This window comes from Anomaloglossus baeobatrachus, chromosome 3, assembly GCF_048569485.1.
Source record: "Anomaloglossus baeobatrachus isolate aAnoBae1 chromosome 3, aAnoBae1.hap1, whole genome shotgun sequence".
Classification (NCBI taxonomy): Eukaryota; Metazoa; Chordata; class Amphibia; order Anura; family Aromobatidae; genus Anomaloglossus; species Anomaloglossus baeobatrachus.
The window spans coordinates 11,649,538-11,674,041 of record NC_134355.1 but is presented as its reverse complement, the minus strand read 5'-3'; the positions used below and the strand labels follow the sequence as shown (position 1 = coordinate 11,674,041).

The following is a 24,504-nucleotide window of genomic DNA, read 5'->3' as shown; positions in this document are numbered from 1 at the left end:
TCTAGTGGTGACTGTATAATTCTGTATGTAGTGAGCTTCCTCTAGTGGTGGTTGTATAAATCGGTATGTACTGAGCTCCCCCTAGTGATGGCTGTATAAATCTGTATGTAGTGAGCTCCTCCTAGTGATGGCTGTATAAATCTGTATGTAGTGAGCTCCCTCTAGTGGTGACTGTATAAATCTGCATGTAGTGAGCTCCCTCTAGTGGTGACTGTATAAATCGGTATGTAGTGAGCTCCCTCTAGTGGTGGCTGTATAAATCTGTATGTAGTGAGCTCCCCCTAGTGGTGACTGTATAAATCTGTATGTAGTGAGCTCCCTCTAGTGGTGGCTGTATACATCTGTATGTACTGAGCTCCCCCTAGTGATGGCTGTATAAATCTGTATGTAGTGAGCTTCCTCTAGTGGTGACAGTATAAATCTGTATGTAGTGAGCTCCCTCTAGTGGTGACTGTATAAATCTGTATGTAGTGAGCTCGTTCTAATGGTGACTGTATAAATCTGTATGTAGTGAGCTCCCCATATTGGTGACAGTATAAATCTGTATGTAGTGAGCTCTCTCTAGTGGTGACTGTATAAATCTGTATGTAGTGAGCTCCCCCTAGTGGTGACTGTATAAATCTGTATGTAGTGAGCTCCCTCTAGTGGTGGCTGTATAAATCTGTATGTAGTGAGCTCCCTCTAGTGGTGACTGTATAAATCTGTATGTAGTGAGCTCCCTCTAGTAGTGGATGTATAAATCTGTATGTACTGAGCTCCCCCTAGTGATGGCTGTATAAATCTGTATGTAGTGAGCTCCCTCTAGTGGTGACTGTATAAATCTGTATGTAGTGAGCTCCCTCTAGTGGTGGCTGTATAATTCTGTATGTACTGAGCTCCCCCTAGTGATGGCTGTATAAATCTGTATGTAGTGAGCTCCTCCTAGTGATGGCTGTATAAATCTGTATGTACTGTGCTCCCCCTAGTGGTCACTGTATAAATCTGTATGTACTGAGCTCCCCCTAGTGATGGCTGTATAAATCTGTATGTAGTGAGCTCCCCCTAGTGGTGACTGTATAAATCTGTATGCAGTGAGCTCCCTCTAGTGGTCACTGTATAAATTTGTATGTACTGAGCTCCCCCTAGTGGTGACTGTATAAATCTGTATGTAGTGAGCTCCCTCTAGTGGTGGCTGTATAAATCTGTATGTAGTGAGCTCCCCCTAGTGATGGCTGTATAAATCTGTATGTAGTGAGCTCCCTCTAGCGGTGACTGTATAAATCTGTATGTAGTGAGCTCCCTCTAATGGTGGCTGTATAAATCTGTATGTAGTGAGCTCCCTCTAGTGGTGACTGTATAAATCTGTAAGTAGTGAACTCCCTCTAGTGGTGGCTGTATAATTCTGTATGTACTGTGCTCCCCCTAGTGGTGGCTGTATAAATCTGTATGTAGTGAGCTCCCTCTAGTGGTGACTGTATAAATCTGTATGTAGTGAGCTCCCTCTAGTGGTGACTGTATAAATCTGTAGGTAGTGAGCTCCCTCTAGTGGTGGCTGTATAAATCTGTATGTAGTGAGCTCCCTCTAGTGATGGCTGTATAAATCTGTATGTAGTGAGCTCCCTCTAGTGGTGGTTGTATAAATCTGTATGTAGTGAGCTCCCTCTAGTGGTGACTGTATAAATCTGTATGTAGTGAGCTCCCTCTAGTGGTGGATGTATAAATCTGTATGTAGTGAGCTCCTCCTAGTGATGGCTGTATAAATCTGTATGTAGTGAGCTCCCTCTAGTGGTGGATGTATAAATCTGTATGCAATGAGCTCCCTCTAGTGGTGGCTGTATAAATCTGTATGTAGTGAGCTCCCTCTAGTGGTGACTGTATAAATCTGTATGTAGTGAGCTCCCTCTAGTGGTGACTGTATAAATCTGTATGTAGTGAGCTCCCTCTAGTGGTGGATGTATAAATCTGTATGTAGTGAGCTCCTCCTAGTGATGGCTGTATAAATCTGTATGTAGTGAGCTCCCTCTAGTGGTGGATGTATAAATCTGTATGTAGTGAGCTCCCTCTAGTGGTTGATGTATAAATCTGTATGTAGTGAGCTCCCTCTAGTGGTGGCTGTATAATCTGAATGTAGATGTAGTGAGTAGTAAAGTAAAGTCTGTAAAAGTCCAGATCCACGCGGTTTCAAACATAACCAAGTGTCGGGCCAGGGCCTGAGTTTTTCAAAGGGAATGCCGGGTAATGATCCGATCTGGCACTTAGGAAATAAAAAGGAAAAATAAAGAAAATAAGAATGAAGCAAGTGCTTCATACTAACTGAGGCTCCAGCGCAGCAATAACTGCTTCCTGGCCGCTCATCCACTTCCGGAGCCGCTCATTCACCTTCATTGCATATGCACTACTTCCCCGCCCACTGGCGTCTGTGATTGGTTGCAGTCAGACAGCGCCCCCACGCTTCCAATCACAGAACCGGTCTGCGGGTCTATATCGTACAGTAAAAATAAATAAGATATTTGGCGTAGGGTCCCTCCATATTATGATACCAGCACTGATAAAGCCCACGGCTACAGGCTGCAGCTCCCAGCCGTGCACTTATCTTGGCTGTGTATCAAAATACGATGAACAGCATGCGGCTCTTTTTTTGCATTTAAATAAATGTAATTTAAAAAAACAATCTGCAGTCCCTCCGAATTTTGATACCCATCCATGATAAAAGTTCGACAGCTGGGGGCTGGTATACTGAAGCTGGGGAGACCCATGCTTATTAGGCCCCACTAAGCCTAAAAATAGCAGCCTCCAGCCACCTAAGATTGCCTCATTCATTAGATGAGACAATCCCAGCACTTTACCCAGCTTTTCCTGATTGCCCTGGTGCAGTGGTAATTGGGGTAATAAGGGTCTAAGGTCAACTCACAGCTGCTACTAAGCTGTAGATTAGTGATGGGGAGGCATCTATGAGACCCTCTCCATTACTAATCTGTAAGTGAAAGTAAATAAACACAAACACCAAAAAAATCCTTTATTTGAAATAAAATATAAAAAAACACCCTCTTTCACCACTTTATTAACCCCAAAACCCCACGTGCAGGTCTGAGGTAATCCATACAAGGTCCCACAATGATTCCAGCTCTGCTACATTTGAAGACACAGCGCTTGATCATGGAACATGACTGCCCGCATTCCAGGTATTCCGCATTCACAGCGATGAGCAGTGACGTCACTCAGGTAAATTGTGTGCACAGCTGCAGGCTCCCACGGTCCTCCATCTGTGACCGCAGGTAACCTGACCTCAGGTGACCTCAGTAAAGCCAGTGGGAGGTACATGGGTTATTAAAACCAAAGCAGACATTTTGAAAAGGTTCTCTTCAGGAGGTCACGACCAGTAAATGTGTGGGGAGGACCAAGAAAACTGTTGGCTTCACAGCGCCTCCCCGGTGCCGAGCCAGCACCAGGCCTAATGATAAGGAACAGGTAACTGATTCATGTGTACATCTACTTGCACCTATATCTTACTTGTATCTGCATTTCTGACCATAATCTCTGTAAATTTGTTGTATATATAGTGTATTATCTAGGGTGCCTTTAAGGAGATTAAATATATAATTTAATTCTGGGTTGTTCTTTTATCTTGATTCCCGAGTCCCATGTCCGTGCGCTCGATTTAGTATTACATGCTACCTGGGCTGGTGTCTGGCCCGATATAGTCCTGCTAACAGACCAGGCCTATATCTAGTGAAAAGGGTCTGTCGGCCTGTCAGGGTTGTGAGCAAGTGGGGTGTCGTGCCGGAGGTTGCGTGGCCCCCCCTCTGTCTCCCTCCCCTTGCCTCCCTGTGCCTGTATGGACAGGGGGTGTCAGTGTAACACTGCACCAAGCTAACCTTACATACCCCTGGGGCCGCTCAACGAATGTCACGTGTTGGCAGAAGTGACGAGGTCGTATCATGTGGCTCCGGTGTATTACAGACGTCAGGGTGGGGCTGCGAGGTGCAGTCGTCACAGATTGGTGGCAGCGGTGGGATGTCTGCATGACCCCCCCAGCTGTTCATGACAGGTCCTTTCTCAGGAGGGTTTAAGTCTGGGAAGGATGGGGTCGGGCCGTTATTCTACATCTTTAAGGTCTTTCCTGGCCTTGGGCAGTAGAGACTCTGATGCTGCGATGGAGCCTTGTCCTGCTCCAGGGCCGGAAGAAAGGGTCTTCTAACCAGCGGAAGCAGATCTGGAAGGTGATTTTGAGTTCTGAAATGATGCATCCAGCTCACATGTATTAATTCCGGCTCATAGCAGGATCCCACTTCCACCTCGCTGGGGTCTGAGGGTAAGCAGAGATCTGAGCCTGGTACTGATCCAGCAGCGGTCCATTCATCTGCTCCATCAGGAGTCGCACTCATCTCATCAGTCCATAAATCCTGAGAACAATCCGTCCACAGAAACGTCAAGACTGGGCCAAGAAATAGCTCTGTCTTGCTCAGTGGTGGTCGGGTTCGGCCTCCTCACCTCGGCTGTGTCTACGAGCACAGAACACCTTTTACTTCTGTGAATTGCTCAGTGGTGGTTGGACCCAGTCTCCTCACCTTGCCTCCTCTGAGCACTGAACACCTTTTACTTCTGTGTATTGCTCAGTGGTGGTCAGTCTCAGCCTCCTCACCTCGGCTTCCTCTGAGCACTGAACACCTTGTACTTCTGTGTCTTGCTCAGTGGTGGTCGGGCTCAGCCTTCTCACCTCAGCCTTGTCTCTGAGCACTGAACACCTTGTACTTCTGTGTATTGCTCAGTGGTAGTCAGGCTCAGCCTCCTCACCTCGGCTGTGTCTCTGAGCACTGAACACCTTGTACTTATGTGTCTTGCTCAGTAGTGGTCGGGCTCAGCCCTCCTCACCTGGGCCTCCTCTCAGCACTGAACACCTTGTACTTCTGTGTATTGCTCAGTGGTGGTCGGGCCCAGCCTCCTCACCTCGGCCTCCTCTGAGCACTGAACACCTTGTACCTCTGTGTATTGCTCAGTGGTGGTCGGGCCCAGCCTCCTCACCTTGGCCTCCTCTCAGCAGTGTCAGGAGCTGCGTGCTCTGTAGACGGGGAACGTTCTGTGACTTCTCAGACTCTTTTTTTTGGCCATTTGCTTCAGAAGAAGAAACTCCTAATAATTCTGCACCATGGTAAAGGGCGGGGCATCCTGAGGCCACACCCCTCATTACACAGATACAGATCACCTGACCTGCTTCATCCAATCAACATTCAGGATGATACAGCTCGGACTCGGGAAATCTGCAGAGAATGATGACCTGGTGATGTTGCACTGCTGAGGGTTCTGCACAGTGTGTGGTGGTAGATATAAGAGCTGCCCCCTGTCAGGCAGCGCAGGGGCCTCGGGGACAGATTCACAAGTGATTCGTCTCCATTATAACCTCCTGCAGGTGCAGAGAGAAGAATCTGCTGTAAATACAATTAGCCGCTGTTTTTAGTGAGAATAATTTGCATTTCTGCTCCGCGCAGTCAGATACCGACATCAGACACCTGTCACAATGGAAGTGACTACATCAGCGCATCGTACGCACCGGATAAAGCCGCCAGCGGGTCACAATCTGTGCAACATAGTAACAAGAATGTGACAAATTTTGTTTCTGACTTTACTTGTTTAAGCCGTAAATGACATTTAATTCCTGTATTTGGAGCCGATACTGTACAAATGACAAGATGTAATACATAGGAGACATAATGCATGCAGAGCGGGGAGATGGCGGTATTATAGCGGTGACACTGCGGTATAACACGGGATCATACATAACAATCAGAGGCTTCTAAACGTCCGGAGAATCTGCTCCTATCACAGAATATCCAGCATCAGATGAGAAACGTCATCGAATTCACTTCTGTTTACAAACAGCAAAGACAATGTGGAATGTGTAAAGATACAAAGTAACTAATTATCCCTAATTCTATACTGAGGCCCTGAGCTATTAATGGCTGACAGTATATACACGGTTTAAAGAATGTGCGTCTGGAACTCCAATGGTGTGAACAAGGTGCAAGACTCAAAAATATACAACTATACAATAAGGTAAAGAGTTGCACACCAGTCACAATGTATAGGGGAATGATGAAAAGCAGAGCTGCTATAGGAATACGAGACTGAAAAATACAAGGAACTATCTGAAAAAGTGATAAAACATGAAAAATGGAATGTGCAGAACTGCTATGAACAATAGGAATATAAGAGATGTGTAGCCATTGTATTGATCAATGCAAAAGAGCCCCAAAACCAACGCCAAGGTAATCTCTACTTTTGGGGTCCCTACTCCCTACCTTATATGTAACCTCACCTGCAGTTACAAAACTTGCTCTGTATGGGAAGCAAAGGACCAAGCTATATGTGAAGTGCACACCGGCCGCACTCACCCCATCCATAGTACAATGTACAGCGCACACCGGCCGCACTCACCCCATCCATAGTACAATATACAGTGCACACCGGCCGCACTCACCCCATCCATAGTACAATATACAGTGCACACCGGCCGCACTCACCCCATCCATAGTACAATATACAGTGCACACCGGCCGCACTCACCCCATCCATAGTACAATGTACAGTGCACACCGGCCGCACTCACCCCATCCATAGTACAATATACAGTGCACACCGGCCGCACTCACCCCATCCATAGTACAATGTACAGCGCACACCGGCCGCACTCACCCCATCCATAGTACAATGTACAGCGCACACCGGCCGCACTCACCCCATCCATAGTACAATGTACAGCGCACACCGGCCGCACTCACCCCATCCATAGTACAATGTACAGCGCACACCGGCCGCACTCACCCCATCCATAGTACAATGTACAGCGCACACCGGCCGCACTCACCCCATCCATAGTACAATGTACAGCGCACACCGGCCGCACTCACCCCATCCATAGTACAATGTACAGCGCACACCGGCCGCACTCACCCCATCCGTAGTACAATGTACAGCGCACACCGGCCGCACTCACCCCATCCATAGTACAATGTACAGCGCACACCGGCCGCACTCACCCCATCCATAGTACAATGTACAGTGCACACCGGCCGCACTCACCCCATCCATAGTACAATGTACAGCGCACACCGGCCGCACTCACCCCATCCATAGTACAATGTACAGCGCACACCGGCCGCACTCACCCCATCCATAGTACAATGTACAGCGCACACCGGCCGCACTCACCCCATCCATAGTACAATGTACAGCGCACACCGACCGCACTCACCCCATCCATAGTACAATGTACAGCGCACACCGGCCGCACTCACCCCATCCATAGTACAATGTACAGTGCACACCGGCCGCACTCACCCCATCCATAGTACAATGTACAGTGCACACCGGCCGCACTCACCCCATCCATAGTACAATGTACAGCGCACACCGGCCGCACTCACTCCATCCATAGTACAATGTACAGTGCACACCGGCCGCACTCACCCCATCCATAGTACAATGTACAGTGCACACCGGCCGCACTCACCCCATCCATAGTACAATGTACAGCGCACACCGGCCGCACTCACCCCATCCATAGTACAATGTACAGTGCACACCGGCCGCACTCACCCCATCCATAGTACAATGTACAGTGTACACAGGCCGCACTCACCCCATCCATAGTACAATATACAGTGCACACCGGCCGCACTCACCCCATCCATAGTACAATGTACAGTGCACACCGGCCGCACTCACCCCATCCATAGTACAATATGAAGTGCACACCGGCCGCACTCACCCCATCCATAGTACAATATACAGTGCACACCGGCCACACTCACCCCATCCATAGTACAATGTACAGTGTACACCGGCCGCACTCACCCCATCCATAGTACAATGTACAGCGCACACCGGCCGCACTCACCCCATCCATAGTACAATGTACAGCGCACACCAGCCGCACTCACCCCATCCATAGTACAATGTACAGTGCACACCGGCCGCACTCACCCCATCCATAGTACAATGTACAGTGCACACCGGCCGCACTCACCCCATCCATAGTACAATGTACAGCGCACACCGGCCGCACTCACCCCATCCATAGTACAATGTACAGTGCACACACCGGCCGCACTCACCCCATCCATAGTACAATGTACAGCGCACACCGGCCGCACTCACCCCATCCATAGTACAATGTACAGCGCACACTGGCCGCACTCACCCCATCCATAGTACAATGTACAGCGCACACCGGCCGCACTCACCCCATCCATAGTACAATGTACAGCGCACACCGGCCGCACTCACCCCATCCATAGTACAATGTACAGCGCACACCGGCCGCACTCACCCCATCCATAGTACAATGTACAGCGCACACCGGCCGCACTCACCCCATCCATAGTACAATGTACAGCGCACACCGGCCGCACTCACCCCATCCATAGTACAATGTACAGTGCACACCGGCCGCACTCACCCCATCCATAGTACAATGTACAGTGTACACCGGCCGCACTCACCCCATCCATAGTACAATGTACAGTGCACACCGGCCGCACTCACCCCATCCATAGTACAATGTACAGTGCACACCGGCCGCACTCACCCCATCCATAGTACAATGTACAGCGCACACCAGCCGCACTCACCCCATCCATAGTACAATGTACAGTGCACACCGGCCGCACTCACCCCATCCATAGTACAATGTACAGTGCACACCGGCCGCACTCACCCCATCCATAGTACAATGTACAGTGCACACCGGCCGCACTCACCCCATCCATAGTACAATGTACAGTGCACACCGGCCGCACTCACCCCATCCATAGTACAATGTACAGTGTACACCGGCCGCACTCACCCCATCCATAGTACAATGTACAGTGCACACCGGCCGCACTCACCCCATCCATAGTACAATGTACAGTGCACACCGGCCGCACTCACCCCATCCATAGTACAATGTACAGTGCACACCGGCCGCACTCACCCCATCCATAGTACAATGTACAGTGCACACCGGCCGCACTCACCCCATCCATAGTACAATGTACAGTGCACACCGGCCGCACTCACCCCATCCATAGTACAATGTACAGTGCACACCGGCCGCACTCACCCCATCCATAGTACAATGTACAGTGCACACCGGCCGCACTCACCCCATCCATAGTACAATGTACAGCGCACACCGGCCGCACTCACCCCATCCATAGTACAATGTACAGCGCACACCGGCCACACTCACCCCATCCATAGTACAATGTACAGTGCACACCGGCCGCACTCACCCCATCCATAGTACAATGTACAGTGCACACCGGCCGCACTCACCCCATCCATAGTACAATGTACAGTGCACACCGGCCGCACTCACCCCATCCATAGTACAATGTACAGTGCACACCGGCCGCACTCACCCCATCCATAGTACAATGTACAGTGCACACCAGCCGCACTCACCCCATCCATAGTACAATGTACAGTGCACACCGGCCGCACTCACCCCATCCATAGTACAATGTACAGTGCACACCGGCCGCACTCACCCCATCCATAGTACAATGTAGAGTGCACACCGGCCGCACTCACCCCATCCATAGTACAATGTACAGTGCACACCGGCCGCACTCACCCCATCCATAGTACAATATACAGTGCACACCGGCCGCACTCACCCCATCCATAGTACAATGTACAGTGCACACCGGCCGCACTCACCCCATCCATAGTACAATGTACAGTGCACACCGGCCGCACTCACCTCATCCATAGTACAATGTACAGCGCACACCGGCCGCACTCACCCCATCCATAGTACAATGTACAGTGCACACCGGCCGCACTCACCCCATCCATAGTACAATGTACAGTGCACACCGGCCGCACTCACCCCATCCATAGTACAATGTACAGTGCACACCGGCCGCACTCACCCCATCCATAGTACAATGTACAGTGCACACCGGCCGCACTCACCCCATCCATAGTACAATGTACAGTGTACACCGGCCGCACTCACCCCATCCATAGTACAATGTACAGTGCACACCGGCCGCACTCACCCCATCCATAGTACAATGTACAGTGCACACCGGCCGCACTCACCCCATCCATAGTACAATATACAGTGCACACCGGCCGCACTCACCCCATCCATAGTACAATATACAGTGCACACCGGCCGCACTCACCCCATCCATAGTACAATATACAGTGCACACCGGCCGCACTCACCCCATCCATAGTACAATGTACAGTGCACACCGGCCGCACTCACCCCATCCATAGTACAATATACAGTGCACACCGGCCGCACTCACCCCATCCATAGTACAATATACAGTGCACACCGGCCGCACTCACCCCATCCATAGTACAATGTACAGTGCACACCGGCCGCACTCACCCCATCCATAGTACAATGTACAGTGCACACCAGCCGCACTCACCCCATCCGTAGTACAATGTACAGCGCACACCGGCCGCACTCACCCCATCCATAGTACAATGTACAGTGCACACCGGCCGCACTCACCCCATCCATAGTACAATGTACAGTGCACACCGGCCGCACTCACCCCATCCATAGTACAATGTACAGTGTACACCGGCCGCACTCACCCCATCCATAGTACAATGTACAGTGCACACCGGCCGCACTCACCCCATCCATAGTACAATATACAGTGCACACCGGCCGCACTCACCCCATCCATAGTACAATGTACAGTGCACACCGGCCGCACTCACCCCATCCATAGTACAATGTACAGTGCACACCGGCCGCACTCACCCCATCCATAGTACAATGTACAGTGCACACCGGCCGCACTCACCCCATCCATAGTACAATATACAGTGCACACCGGCCGCACTCACCCCATCCATAGTACAATATACAGTGCACACCAGCCGCACTCACCCCATCCATAGTACAATGTACAGTGTACACCGGCCGCACTCACCCCATCCATAGTACAATATACAGTGCACACCAGCCGCACTCACCCCATCCATAGTACAATGTACAGTGTACACCAGCCGCACTCACCCCATCCATAGTACAATGTACAGTGCACACCGGCCGCACTCACCCCATCCATAGTACAATGTACAGCGCACACCAGCCGCACTCACCCCATCCATAGTACAATATACAGCGCACACCGGCCGCACTCACCCCATCCATAGTACAATATACAGCGCACACCGGCCGCACTCACCCCATCCATAGTACAATATACAGTGCACACCGGCCGCACTCACCCCATCCATAGTACAATATACAGTGCACACCGGCCGCACTCACCCCATCCATAGTACAATATACAGCGCACACCGGCCGCACTCACCCCATCCATAGTACAATGTACAGTGCACACCGGCCGCACTCACCCCATCCATAGTACAATGTACAGCGCACACCGGCCGCACTCACCCCATCCATAGTACAATGTACAGTGTACACCGGCCGCACTCACCCCATCCATAGTACAATATACAGTGCACACCGGCCGCACTCACCCCATCCATAGTACAATATACAGTGCACACCGGCCGCACTCACCCCATCCATAGCACAATGTACAGTGCACACCGGCCGCACTCACCCCATCCATAGTACAATGTACAGTGCACACCGGCCGCACTCACCCCATCCATAGTACAATGTACAGCGCACACCGGCCGCACTCACCCCATCCATAGTACAATGTACAGTGCACACCGGCCGCACTCACCCCATCCATAGTACAATGTACAGTGCAGACTGGCCGCACTCACCTCATCCATAGTACAATGTACAGTGCACACCGGCCGCACTCACCCCATCCATAGCACAATGTACAGTGCACACCGGCCGCACTCACCCCATCCATAGTACAATGTACAGTGCACACCGGCCGCACTCACCCCATCCAATGCACAGGTAGAAGCTGAAGAGCCGCTGCTCGGAGAACACGGACAGCACCAGCAGGGTGTGCAGGTAGATCCCCTCCACCAGCAGCCAGTAATAATTCGCGGCCACACAATACTGCATCATCACGAAGACCAGGCGGCAGCTGAGCGACTCCTGCGAGAACAGAGCGCACGTTACTGACCAGGCCCCAATACAGGGAGCAAAGGGTTAAAGGAAAGCCGTCAGCATTACTAACACCTGATAAGACCTAACAGCTTATATATACAGTACAGACCAAAAGTTTGGACACACCTTCTCATTCAAAGAGTTTTCTTTATTTTCATGACTCTGAAAATTGCAGATTCACTTTGAAGACATCAAAACTATGAATTATCACATGTGGAATGAAAAACCTAACAAACAAGTGTGAAACAACTGAAAATATGTCTTATATTCTAGGTTCTTCACAGTCGCCACCTTTTGCTTTGATTACTGCTTTGCAGACTCTTGGCATTCTCTTGATGAGCTTCAAGAGGCAGTCACTGGAAATGGTTTTCCAACAGTGTTGAAGGAGTTCCCAGAGATGCTTAGCACTTGTTGGCCCTTTTGCCTTCACTCTGCGGTCCAGCTCACCCCAAACCATCTCAATTGGGTTCAGGTCTGGTGACTGTGGAGGCCAGGTCATCTGGCGTAGCACCCATCACTCTCCTTCTTAGTCACATAGCCCTTACACAGCCTGGAGGGGTGTTTGGGGTCATTGTCCTGTTGAAAAAACAATGATGGTCCAACTAAACGCAAACCGGATGGAATAGCACGCCGCTGCAAGATGCTGTGGTAGCCATGCTGGTTCTGTATGCTTTCAATATTGAATAAATCCCCAACAGTGTCACCAGAAGAGCCCCCCACACCATCACACCTCCTCCTCCATGCTTCACGGTGGGAACCAGCCATGTAGAGTCCATCCGTTCACCTTTTCTACAAAGACACGATGGTTGGATGCAAAGATCTCAAATTTGGACTCATCAGACCAAAGCACAGATTTCCACTGGTCTAATGTCCATTCCTTGTGTTCTTTAGCCCAAACAAGTCTCTTCTGCTTGTTGCCTGTCCTTAGCAGTGGTTTCCTAGCAACTATTTTACCATGAAGGCTGCTGCACAAAGTCTCCTCTTAACAGTTGTTCTAGAGATGTGTCTGCTGCTAGACCTCTGTGTGGCATTGACCTGGTCTCTAATCTGAGCTGCTGTTAACCTGCGATTTCTGAGGCTGGTGACTCGGATAAACTTATCCTCTGCAGCAGAGGTGGCTCTTGGTTTTCCTTTCCTGGGGCGGTCCTCATGTGAGTCAGTTTCTTTGTAGCGTTTGATGGTTTTTGCCATAGCACTTGGGGACAGTTTCAAAGTTTTCCCAATATTTCGGACTGACTGACCTTCATTTCTTAAAGTAATGATGGCCACTCGTTTTTCTTTACTTAATATAAATTCTATGGCAAGAAAAAAGCAGCTAACAGTCTATTCAGTAGGTCTATATTTCCGGTGACTACCTCCTGAAGCTCATCAAGAGAATGCCAAGAGTGTGCAAAGCAGTAATCACAGCAAAAGGTGGCGACTGTGAAGAACCTAGAATATAAGACATATTTTCAGTTGTTTCACAATTTTTTGTTAAGTATTTCATTCCACATGTGATAATTCATAGTTTTGATGCCTTCAATGTGAATCTGCAATTTTCAGAGTCATGAAAATAAAGAAAACTCTTTGAATGAGAAGGTGTGTCCAAACTTTTGATCTGCACTGTATATGCACACACACAGTATATCACAGAAGTGAGTACACCCCTCATATTGTTCCAAATATTTCATTATATCGTATCCTGGGACAGCGCTGTAGATCTGACCCTGTGATACAATGTGCAGTGTCAGTGTGCAGCTTGTATACAATATGCATTGTTAGTACGCAGCTTGTATATAATGTGCAGTGTCAGTGTGCAGCTTGCATACAATGTGCAGTGTCAGTGCGTAGCTTGTATACAATGTGCATTGTCAGTGCGCAGCTTGTATAAAATGTGCATTGTCAGTGCGCAGCTTGTATACAATGTACAGTGCCAGTGCGCAGCTTGTATACAATGTGCAGTGCAAGTGCGCAGCTTGTATGCAATGTGCATTGTCAGTGCGCAGCTTGCATACAATGTGCAGTGTCAGTGCGCAGCTTGCATACAATGTGCAGTGTCAGTGCGCAGCTTGCATACAATGTGCAGTGTCAGTGCGCAGCTTGCATACAATGTGCAGTGTCAGTGCGCAGCTTGTATACAATGTGCAGTGTCAGTGCGCAGCTTGCATACAATGTGCAGTGTCAGTGTGCAGCTTGTATACAATGTAGAGTGTCAGTGCGCAGCTTGTAAATTTGGTGCCCTCTAAATAAAGCAACACACAGCCATTAATGTCACATTCAATGATGACAATTCTATGGTGATTGTAGTGATTGCATAGTGATTGTATGACAATTGCATGCTGCTTGCATAATGATTGTGCAGTGATTGTGTTGTGATTGTACGATGATTGTGCGGTATTTGCATTGTGATTGTGCGGTATTTGCATTGTGATTGTATGATGATTGTACGATGATTGCATAGTGATTGTACAGTGATAGTGTCACCTGGTAGGAGATGAGCCCTTCCCATTGGTTGTCCATGATGGCGATGTCGTACATCCACCGCAGCACGGAGTCCTTGATGAAGACGGAGATGGCTCGGAGTATGAAGGAGGTGAAGAGGTTCAGGTGGATGTAGTTCCTGGTGCAGTGGAGATGTCTGTGGAGACACAGGAGGCGCCTTATTACACATTATGTAGCGATAGCGATTGGCGAGTGAATATTCATCGCGTCCTTCTCCTGCGCACAATTATTACACAAATGATTGCTGCAAAGACCGCGGTTATGGTCAATGGAAAGTCGCTGATCGTACATTAAAGCTTGTATTATACGCAACAGTGACCTATTACAGGTCGTCTCAGCGGACTGTGCTGGGGAACATGATAACACTTCTTGTCCTGTGCATCACCATCCACATCAATGTCCCCACCCTTAGTGGCTTGTGATCATCAGGACATTGGCATTGATGGGGACAGTGATTGAGACTGATAAAATGTTCCTAGGATAACACTGCACCCCATGGGCACAGGCCAGGAAGTGTTGTCATGGGGCATGAGTAATACAAGCTAGTAACGAGTAATAAACGCTGTTATTATATTATCTCCAGGTGATGGTGTGGCGCCCTGGACAAGCCAGGTCATCACAGAACTACACCAACACACCCCACACCCCGGTTAGGCACACCGAAGTCAGACACAAAAAACCCTTGTTGCCTTCCTCCAGGGGCTGATGTCCACACCAGGGGGTGGGGCCGGGTGGTTGGTCCCGCCCACCGAGGAGTTCACAGTCCTGGAGGCGGGAAAAGCAGTTGAGATGAGTTTTAGGAAGTGAAGTGGTAGCAGAGGAGAGGAGACTGACCGCGTCCGGGTGTGTGGCCCAGACGGTACAGCAAGGTTGGCAGACGGTGGTGACCGTCTGCAGGAGAGGCTGATTGGAGTGAACCGTAAGGACCGGGGATGGGCGGTGGCCCGGCGGTACCGGATCGGAGAGCAAAGAGAAGCCAGCACCATTCGGCAGGGCTTATGGACCCCGACCAGGCTAGGAGTCGCCGTAAAACCGGTCAAATCCGTTAGCGAAGGGAACCTCCGGGGTTTCCCAGCAGCCAAGACCCGATTGAAGGCGACAGCTCACACCGTAAAGGGAAACACAGTCACCGCCAAGGCTACAGTTCCCAGGGCCAGAGCCTGCGGGCAAAAGGGGCTCCTTCAGCATCCATCCAAGCTGGGGAGTGGGTTACCGGTGGGAACCCATTGGAACCGCAAACACAACACAGGTGCAGGGAAAGGCAGTCACCATCAACCTGCCGGGAGACACAACACCGCAGCCGTCTGTGGGACCCGTCCATCCAGCCGTGTGTTTTACCGGAGACTCTGTGTGAATTACTGGCTGAGTGAGTACCACCGTGCCGTGCGGCACAGCGCTGCCCCCGCGACCCTGCACCTCACCAGGCCCCGTAACCTGGCTGCCCTACATCCCTACCCCTCACCGGGGCCCGGGACAACCAACCCCCCTACCCACGGAGGGGAGAACTAACATCCAGGCTGCTCCCTGTCATCGCTCCCAGGATCCCCGTCCAGAGCAGCGGTGGTGTCACCAATATCACCACAACCGTGGGTGGCGTCACGGACAATATCCCTAAAACCAAACCACCCCCTTTCACTCACGGGCGAGGAGCGCCGCTCGAGTCCCCGGGTTCCGGCCCACTGCTCGAGCCACCACCGAGCAGCAGCAGCCGCAGCCGGACCCGAGCAGTGGGTGAGCGCAGCGTCCCCTCCTCCGCCTGCGACAACTACGCAACACGCCATTATATTGGGAGCCGAAATCGCTTTCCAGAGTGTGTGGAAACGGGCGGGGGAGGGGAACCTCCGAAAAAGAGAACGGAGCCCATAAATAAATAATAAAGCCCGGAGCCCATAAATAATCCGAGAAGAGTATGAGCGTGAGCGCAGGAGCCCGCACGTGCATCATATAATACATGATGTGTCCCGGGGTCTGCGCCAATCCCTGCAGAACAGCCCAACTGCAACCCATGGACGCGGCACAGTGCTGCGCTGTTTCAGTTCTTATCTTATAGGGGTTGGAGCTCCACTTTTCTGTCGTGCGCCTCTGAATTCCTGACCCCGGCCTTATACACCGGCTCTGGCTGCAGTTTGCCACCTGAGTATTCAGTTAGTAACTATCCATGCTGCTTCAATGAACAGCTACTAACATAGCGCAAACCCAGCTCTGCTACATGTACACTGCTATATTGCTGACCATTCTACCATAGGAATCTACAAACTCAGCTCTGCAATGAATCTTGGACAAACTCGGCTCTGCAATGAATCTTGGACAAACTCGGCTCTGCAATGGAATCTTGCACAAACTCAGCTCTGCAATGGAATCTTGCACAAACTCAGCTCTGCAATGGAATCTTGGACAAACTCGGCTCTGCAATGGAATCTTGGACAAACTCGGCTCTGCAATGGAATCCTGGACAAACTCGGCTCTGCAGTGGAATTTTGGACAAACTCGACTCTGCAATGGAATCTTGGACAAACTCGGCTCTGCAGTGGAATCTTGCACAAACTCGGCTCTGAAGTGGAATCTTGCACAAACTCGGCTCTGCAGTGGAATCTTGCACAAACTCGGCTCTGCAGTGGAATCTTGCACAAACTCGACTCTGCAATGGAATCCTGGACAAACTCGGCTCTGCAATGGAATCCTGGACAAACTCGGCTCTGCAATGGAATCCTGGACAAACTCAGCTCTGCAATGGAATCCTGGACAAACTCGACTCTGCAGTGGAATCTTGCACAAACTCGGCTCTGCAGTGGAATCTTGCACAAACTCGACTCTGCAGTGGAATCCTGGACAAACTCAGCTCTGCAATGGAATCCTGGAGAAACTCGGCTCTGCAATGGAATCCTGGACAAACTCAGCTCTGCAATGGAATCCTGGACAAACTCAGCTCTGCAATGGAATCCTGGACAAACTCAGCTCTGCAATGGAATCCTGGACAAACTCGATTCTGCAATGGAATCCTGGACAAACTCGGCTCTGCAATGGAATCCTGGAGAAACTCGGCTCTGCAATGGAATCCTGGACAAACTCAGCTCTGCAATGGAATCCTGGACAAACTCAGCTCTGCAGTGGAATCTTGCACAAACTCAGCTCTGCAATGGAATCTTGCACAAACTCGGCTCTGCAGTGGAATCTTGCACAAACTCGACTCTGCAATGGAATCCTGGAGAAACTCGGCTCTGCAGTGGAATCTTGGACAAACTCGGCTCTGCAATGGAATCTTGCACAAACTCGGCTCTGCAATGGATTCTTGCACAAACTCGGCTCTGCAATGGAATCTTGGACAAACTCGGCTCTGCAATGGAATCCTGGACAAACTCGGCTCTGCAATGGAATCTTGGACAAACTCAGCTCTGCAATGGAATCTTGCACAAACTCGACTCTGCAGTGGAATCTTGCACAAACTCAGCTCTGCAATGGAATCCTGGACAAACTCGGCTCTGCAGTGGAATCTTGCACAAACTCGACTCTGCAGTGGAATCTTGCACAAACTCGACTCTGCAATGGATTCTTGCACAAACTCGGCTCTGCAATGGAATCTTGGACAAACTCGGCTCTGCAATGGAATCCTGGACAAACTCGGCTCTGCAATGGAATCTTGGACAAACTCAGCTCTGCAATGGAATCCTGGACAAACTCGACTCTGCAGTGGAATCTTGCACAAACTCGGCTCTGCAGTGGAATCTTGCACAAACTCGACTCTGCAGTGGAATCCTGGACAAACTCAGCTCTGCAATGGAATCCTGGAGAAACTCGGCTCTGCAATGGAATCCTGGACAAACTCAGCTCTGCAATGGAATCCTGGACAAACTCAGCTCTGCAATGGAATCCTGGACAAACTCAGCTCTGCAATGGAATCCTGGACAAACTCGACTCTGCAATGGAATCCTGGACAAACTCGGCTCTGCAATGGAATCCTGGAGAAACTCGGCTCTGCAATGGAATCTTGCACAAACTCGACTCTGCAATGGAATCTTGGAAAAACTCGGCTCTGCAATGGAATCTTGCACAAACTCGGCTCTGCAATGGAATCTTGGAAAAACTCGGCTCTGCAATGGAATCTTGCACAAACTCGACTCTGCAATGGAATCTTGCACAAACTCGGCTCTGCAATGGAATCTTGGACAAACTCGGCTCTGCAATGGAATCCTGGACAAACTCAGCTTTGCAATGGAATCCTGGACAAACTCAGCTCTGCAGTGGAATCTTGCACAAACTCAGCTCTGCAATGGAATCTTGCACAAACTCGGCTCTGCAATGGAATCTTGCACAAACTCGGCTCTGCAATGGAATCTTGGACAAACTCAGCTCTGCAGTGGAATCTTGGACAAACTCGACTCTGCAATGGAATCTTGCACAAACTCGGCTCTGCAGTGGAATCTTGGACAAACTCGGCTCTGCAATGGAATCCTGGACAAACTCAGCTCTGCAGTGGAATCTTGCACAAACTCGGCTCTGCAATGGAATCTTGCACAAACTCGGCTCTGCAATGGAATCTTGCACAAACTCAGCTCTGCAATGGAATCTTGCACAAACTCGGCTCTGCAATGAATCTTGGACAAACTCGGCTCTGCAATGGAATCCTGGACAAACTCAGCTCTGCAGTGGAATCTTGCACAAACTCAGCTCTGCAATGGAATCTTGCACAAACTCGGCTCTGCAATGGAATCTTGCACAAACTCAGCTCTGCAATGGAATCTTGCACAAACTCAGCTCTGCAATGGAATCTTGCACAAACTCGGCTCTGCAATGGAATCCTGGAGAAACTCGGCTCTGCAGTTTAATCTTGCACAAACTCAGCTCTGCAATGGAATCTTGCACAAACTCGGCTCTGCAATGGAATCTTGCACAAACTCGGCTCTGCAGTGGAATCTTGGACAAACTCGGCTCTGCAATGGAATCTTGCACAAACTCGACTCTGCAATGGAATCTTGCACAAACTCGGCTCTGCAATGGAATCTTGGACAAACTCGACTCTGCAATGGAATCCTGGACAAACTCAGCTCTGCAATGGAATCCTGGACAAACTCGGCTCTGCAATGGAATCTTGCACAAACTCAGCTCTGCAATGGAATCTTGCACAAACTCGGCTCTGCAATGGAATCTTGGACAAACTCAGCTCTGCAATGGAATCCTGGACAAACTCGGCTCTGCAATGGAATCTTGGACAAACTCGGCTCTGCAATGGAATCTTGGACAAACTCGACTCTGCAATGGAATCCTGGACAAACTCAGCTCTGCAATGGAATCCTGGACAAACTCAGCTCTGCAGTGGAATCTTGCACAAACTCAGCTCTGCAATGGAATCCTGGACAAACTCGGCTCTGCAGTGGAATCTTGTACAAACTCAGCTCTGCAATGGAATCTTGCACAAACTCGGCTCTGCAATGGAATCTTGGACAAACTCAGCTCTGCAATGGAATCTTGGACAAACTCAGCTCTGCAATGGAATCCTGGACAAACTCAGCTCTGCAGTGGAATCTTGGACAAACTCAGCTCTGCAGTGGAATCTTGCACAAACCCGGCTCTGCAATGGAATCTTGGACAAACTCGGCTCTGCAATGGAATCCTGGACAAACTCAGCTCTGCAGTGGAATCTTGCACAAACTCGGCTCTGCAATGGAATCTTGCACAAACTCGGCTCTGCAATGGAATCTTGGACAAACTCGGCTCTGCAATGGAATCATGGACAAACTCGGCTCTGCTACATCACTGAGTTCACACTGCAATGGACACTGTGACAAACCTAGCTTTAAATTGGACTGTGTGACAATCTCAGCACTGATACTCTGCCTGCTTTGCCATTCTGCTGTCCGCTCTGCACTGGACTCATCAGTTTTTCTCGCCCGTGTTTTCTTGGTGCCTATGGAAGTCTATGGGGCTGATCACATGTCGTATTTATTGCTTGCACAGAGCAGTTCACAAAAAAGCAAAGTGACTTGTCTGATGTGGTTGCAATGTCGGACCAAACTCACTAATGTAAGTCAATGGGGTCCATGACAAAACCAGGCAGGAATCGGGCGCTGTCCCTGCGTTGTCCGTTTCTCATGGACCATCTCCGCAGTTACTTATGTCCATGAGGACATAGCGGTAACGTCATCCAGACAACGAGGGTGACAGATTTACCCTGAGTGCTGGTGTCAGGATTTACAGCCGCTGTTCGCAGTCATCATTGTGCCGGTAACTCATTAATATGCGCACAATTATGCAAACTGAGGGACTATGACATCAGCGTGCAATGACCTCACTGTCAGGACTTATTACTGTCCCCAGAGATGACTGCAGCCTCAATGACATCCAGTCTCCAGGAGACTTAACGGTAGCAGAATATCAGCTCTATAATGTACAGGATGCATCATCCATAGAGATGAGTGAGCACTAAACCGCTCGAGTGCTCGGTACTCGAATTGAGCAGATTGGACGCTTGGATGGCAGAGACTCAAGTACCCGAGTATAATGGACGTCAATGAGAAACTGGAGCATTTTTCTGGCAGACCCTCCCAGGACGTCTGGAGGGGGCAAGAAAACACTGAAATTAATGGAAACAGCACTCAAATGGAATGGGATCAGCATGGGAAAGACGCCTGGACACATCTCTGACTGCCGGGTCACTGCTGGGAAGTTACAAATTATTCTATTTTTTTTTTTTTTTAAAAGTGTATGGACTCCCCCATTTTTCATAACCAGTGCAGGTAAAGCAGACAGCTGGGGGCCGGTATTATCAGGCTGGGGAGGTCAATGACTATTGGGCCCTTCCCAGCCTAAAATTAACAGCCCGCAACTGCTCCAGAAGTGGCGAATCCATTAGATGTTTCAAATCTGGCGCTTGCATGGCTCATCCCAATTGCTCTGGTGTGGTGGCAATTGGCGTGATTTTTTTGGGAGTTGATTTCAGCTGTGAAATGCCAGCCGGCAAAAAGTCCAGGGGTTAGTAATGGAGAGGCGTCTATCGGACACCCAATTACTACCCTGGCAAGTGAAGAGTTAAAAAACACACACAGGAAAAAACCCTGTTTATTTGACTAAAGACTCCCCCCACACTCCACCAATCTATTAAGAACAAACAAATATGAAGATCCGATGTAATCCATTGTGTAGGGGTCCCCCGATGTCCCAGAATCTGTACTCCAACCTATGGAGCCTCGTTCAGAGAATGAGGCTCCATAAGTCACCGCCGGTCAGCGCCAGAGGTCAATTACTCAGTGATGTCACCGCGCGTGAGAACCTCCGGGACTGGCGCTGACCGGAAAAGACCCATGGAGTCTTGTTCTCTGAAGGCGGCCCACTGGCTGGAGTACAGAGTCAGGGAACGTTATGAGACCACTACACAATGGATTACATCGGATCTTCATGTTTTGTTTTGTTTTTTTATTTTAATCCAGAGATGCATTCACTAGTCTTATACTCCAGCTACATCCAGAGCTGCACTCACTAGTCATATACTCCAGCTACATCCAGAGCTGCACTCACTAGTCATATACTCCAGCTACATCCAGAGCTGCACTCACTAGTCATATACTCCAGCTACATCCAGAGCTGCACTCACTAGTCATATACTCCAGCTACATCCAGAGCTGCATTCACTAGTCTTATACTCCAGCTACATCCAGAGCTGCACTCACTAGTCATATACTCCAGTCACATCCAGAGCTGCACTCACTAGTCATATACTCCAGCTACATCCAGAGCTGCACTCACTAGTCTTATACTCCAGCCACATCCAGAGCTGCACTCACTAGTCATATACTCCAGTCACATCCACAGCTGCATTCACTAGTCTTATACTCCAGCCACATCCACAGCTGCATTCACTAGTCTTATACTCCAGCCACATCCACAGCTGCATTCACTAGTCTTATACTCCAGTCACATCCACAGCTGCATTCACTAGTCTTATACTCCAGTCACATCCACAGCTGCATTCACTAGTCTTATACTCCAGCCACATCCACAGCTGCATTCACTAGTCTTATACTCCAGTCACATCCAGAACTGCATTCACTAGTCTTATACTCCAGCTACATCCAGAGCTGCACTCACTAGTCTTATACTCCAGCCACATCCAGAGCTGCACTCACTAGTCTTATACTCCAGTCACATCCACAGCTGCATTCATTAGTCTTATATCCCAGCCACATCCAGAGCTGCATTCCCTAGTCTTATACTCCAGCCACCCCCAGAGCTGCATTCATAATTCCTATACTCTAGTCATATCCAAAGTGACACTCACAATTCTGCTGGTTGCGGCTTGGGACTTGACAGAAGTGTACAGATGAACACCAAAAAAAAAAAGATCCGGCAGCAGGGGAGCTCAGAAGGAAGCAGCAGAATTCAGAATGCAGCTCTTGAAGTGACTGATGCAGATGGGGAGATGGAGACTTAAGGCCCCGTTACACGCAACGACGTATCTAATGATATATCGCCGGGGTCACGGATTCCGTGACGCACATCCGACATCGTTAGCGACGTCGTTGCGTGTGACACGCATGAACGACCGTTAACGATGGAAAATACTCACCAAATCGTTCATCAGTGACACGTCGTTCCTTTTTAAAAAATCGCTGATTGTAGAGGTCGCAGGTTGTTCGTCGTTCCCGAGGCAGCACAGATCGCTACGTGTGACACCGCAGGAACGACGAACAACAGCTTACCTGCGGCCGCTGGTAATGAGGAAGGAAGGAGGTGGGCGGGATGTTACGGCTGCTCATCTCCGCCCCTCCGCTTCTATTGGACGCCTGCCGTGTGACACCGCATGAACCGCCCCTTTAGGAAGGAGGCGGATCGCCGGCCAGAGCGACGTCGTTAGGCAGGTAAGTGCGTGTGACGGCTCCTAACGATTTTGTGCACCATGGCAGCGATTTGCCCGTGACGCGCAAACGACAGGGGCGGGTGCTTTCACCAGCGACATCGCTGAGTGTAACACCCCCTTTAGATATAAACTGACAACCACTGATGGCAGCAGTTTCATGCTCCTTGGAGATGTCACTCGGTCCCTGCACCATTGCTCTCCGTCTGTGTCAGTCTTCACTGAAATTCTGTCATTCTGCTCACGAGGAAGGAAACTCCCGTCATGATCCATAGAGCAAAGCATTGTGGGAAAACAGTGGAACAAAGAATTTGTATAAAATATCATTGCTATTAATGAGAACACAATGTATCGGATTGTCCGAGCATCGCAGCATTTAGAGAACACAATGTATCGGATTGTCCGAGCATCGCAGCATTTAGAGAACACAATGGATCACATTGTCCGAGCATCGCAGCATTTAGAGAACACAATGTATCCGATTGTCCGAGCATCGCAGCATTTAGAGAACACAATGTATCGGATTGTCCGAGCATCGCAGCATTTAGAGAACACAATGGATCACATTGTCCGAGCATCGCAGCATTTAGAGAACACAATGTATCCGATTGTCCGAGCATCGCAGCATTTAGAGAACACAATGTATCGGATTGTCTGAGCATCGCGGCATTTAGAGAACACAATGTATCCAATTGTCCGAGAATCGCAGCATTTAGAGAACACAATGTATCACATTGTCCGAGCATCGCGGCATTTAGAGAACACAATGTATCACATTGTCCGAGCATCACAGCATTTAGAGAACACAATGTATCACATTATCCGAGCATCGCAGCATTTAGAGAACACAATGTATCCAATTGTCTGAGCATCGCAGCATTTAGAGAACACAATGTATCCAATTGTCTGAGCATCGCAGCATTTAGAGAACACAATGTATCACATTATCCAAGCATCGCAGCATTTAGAGAACACAATGTATCCAATTGTCTGAGCATCGCAGCATTTAGAGAACACAATGTATCGGATTGTCCGAGCATCGCAGCATTTAGAGAACACAATGTATCCGATTGTCCGAGCATCGCAGCATTTAGAGAACACAATGTATCACATTGTCCGAGCATCGCAGCAT

General features: G+C 49.6%; 1 protein-coding gene across 1 annotated transcript in view; it reads right to left on the bottom strand.

Annotated features, from left to right (window-relative positions):
- GLP1R (glucagon like peptide 1 receptor) overlaps nucleotides 1-24,504 on the bottom strand; it is a gene marked incomplete at its 5' end in the record, with an annotated part of 395,725 nt that overhangs the window by 93,243 nt on the left and 277,978 nt on the right. The window contains 2 exons of the mRNA XM_075338923.1: nucleotides 11,875-12,034; nucleotides 14,510-14,663. Of these exons, the coding sequence (XP_075195038.1) occupies nucleotides 11,875-12,034; nucleotides 14,510-14,663 (314 nt within the window). The remainder of the gene's footprint in view (nucleotides 1-11,874; nucleotides 12,035-14,509; nucleotides 14,664-24,504) is intronic.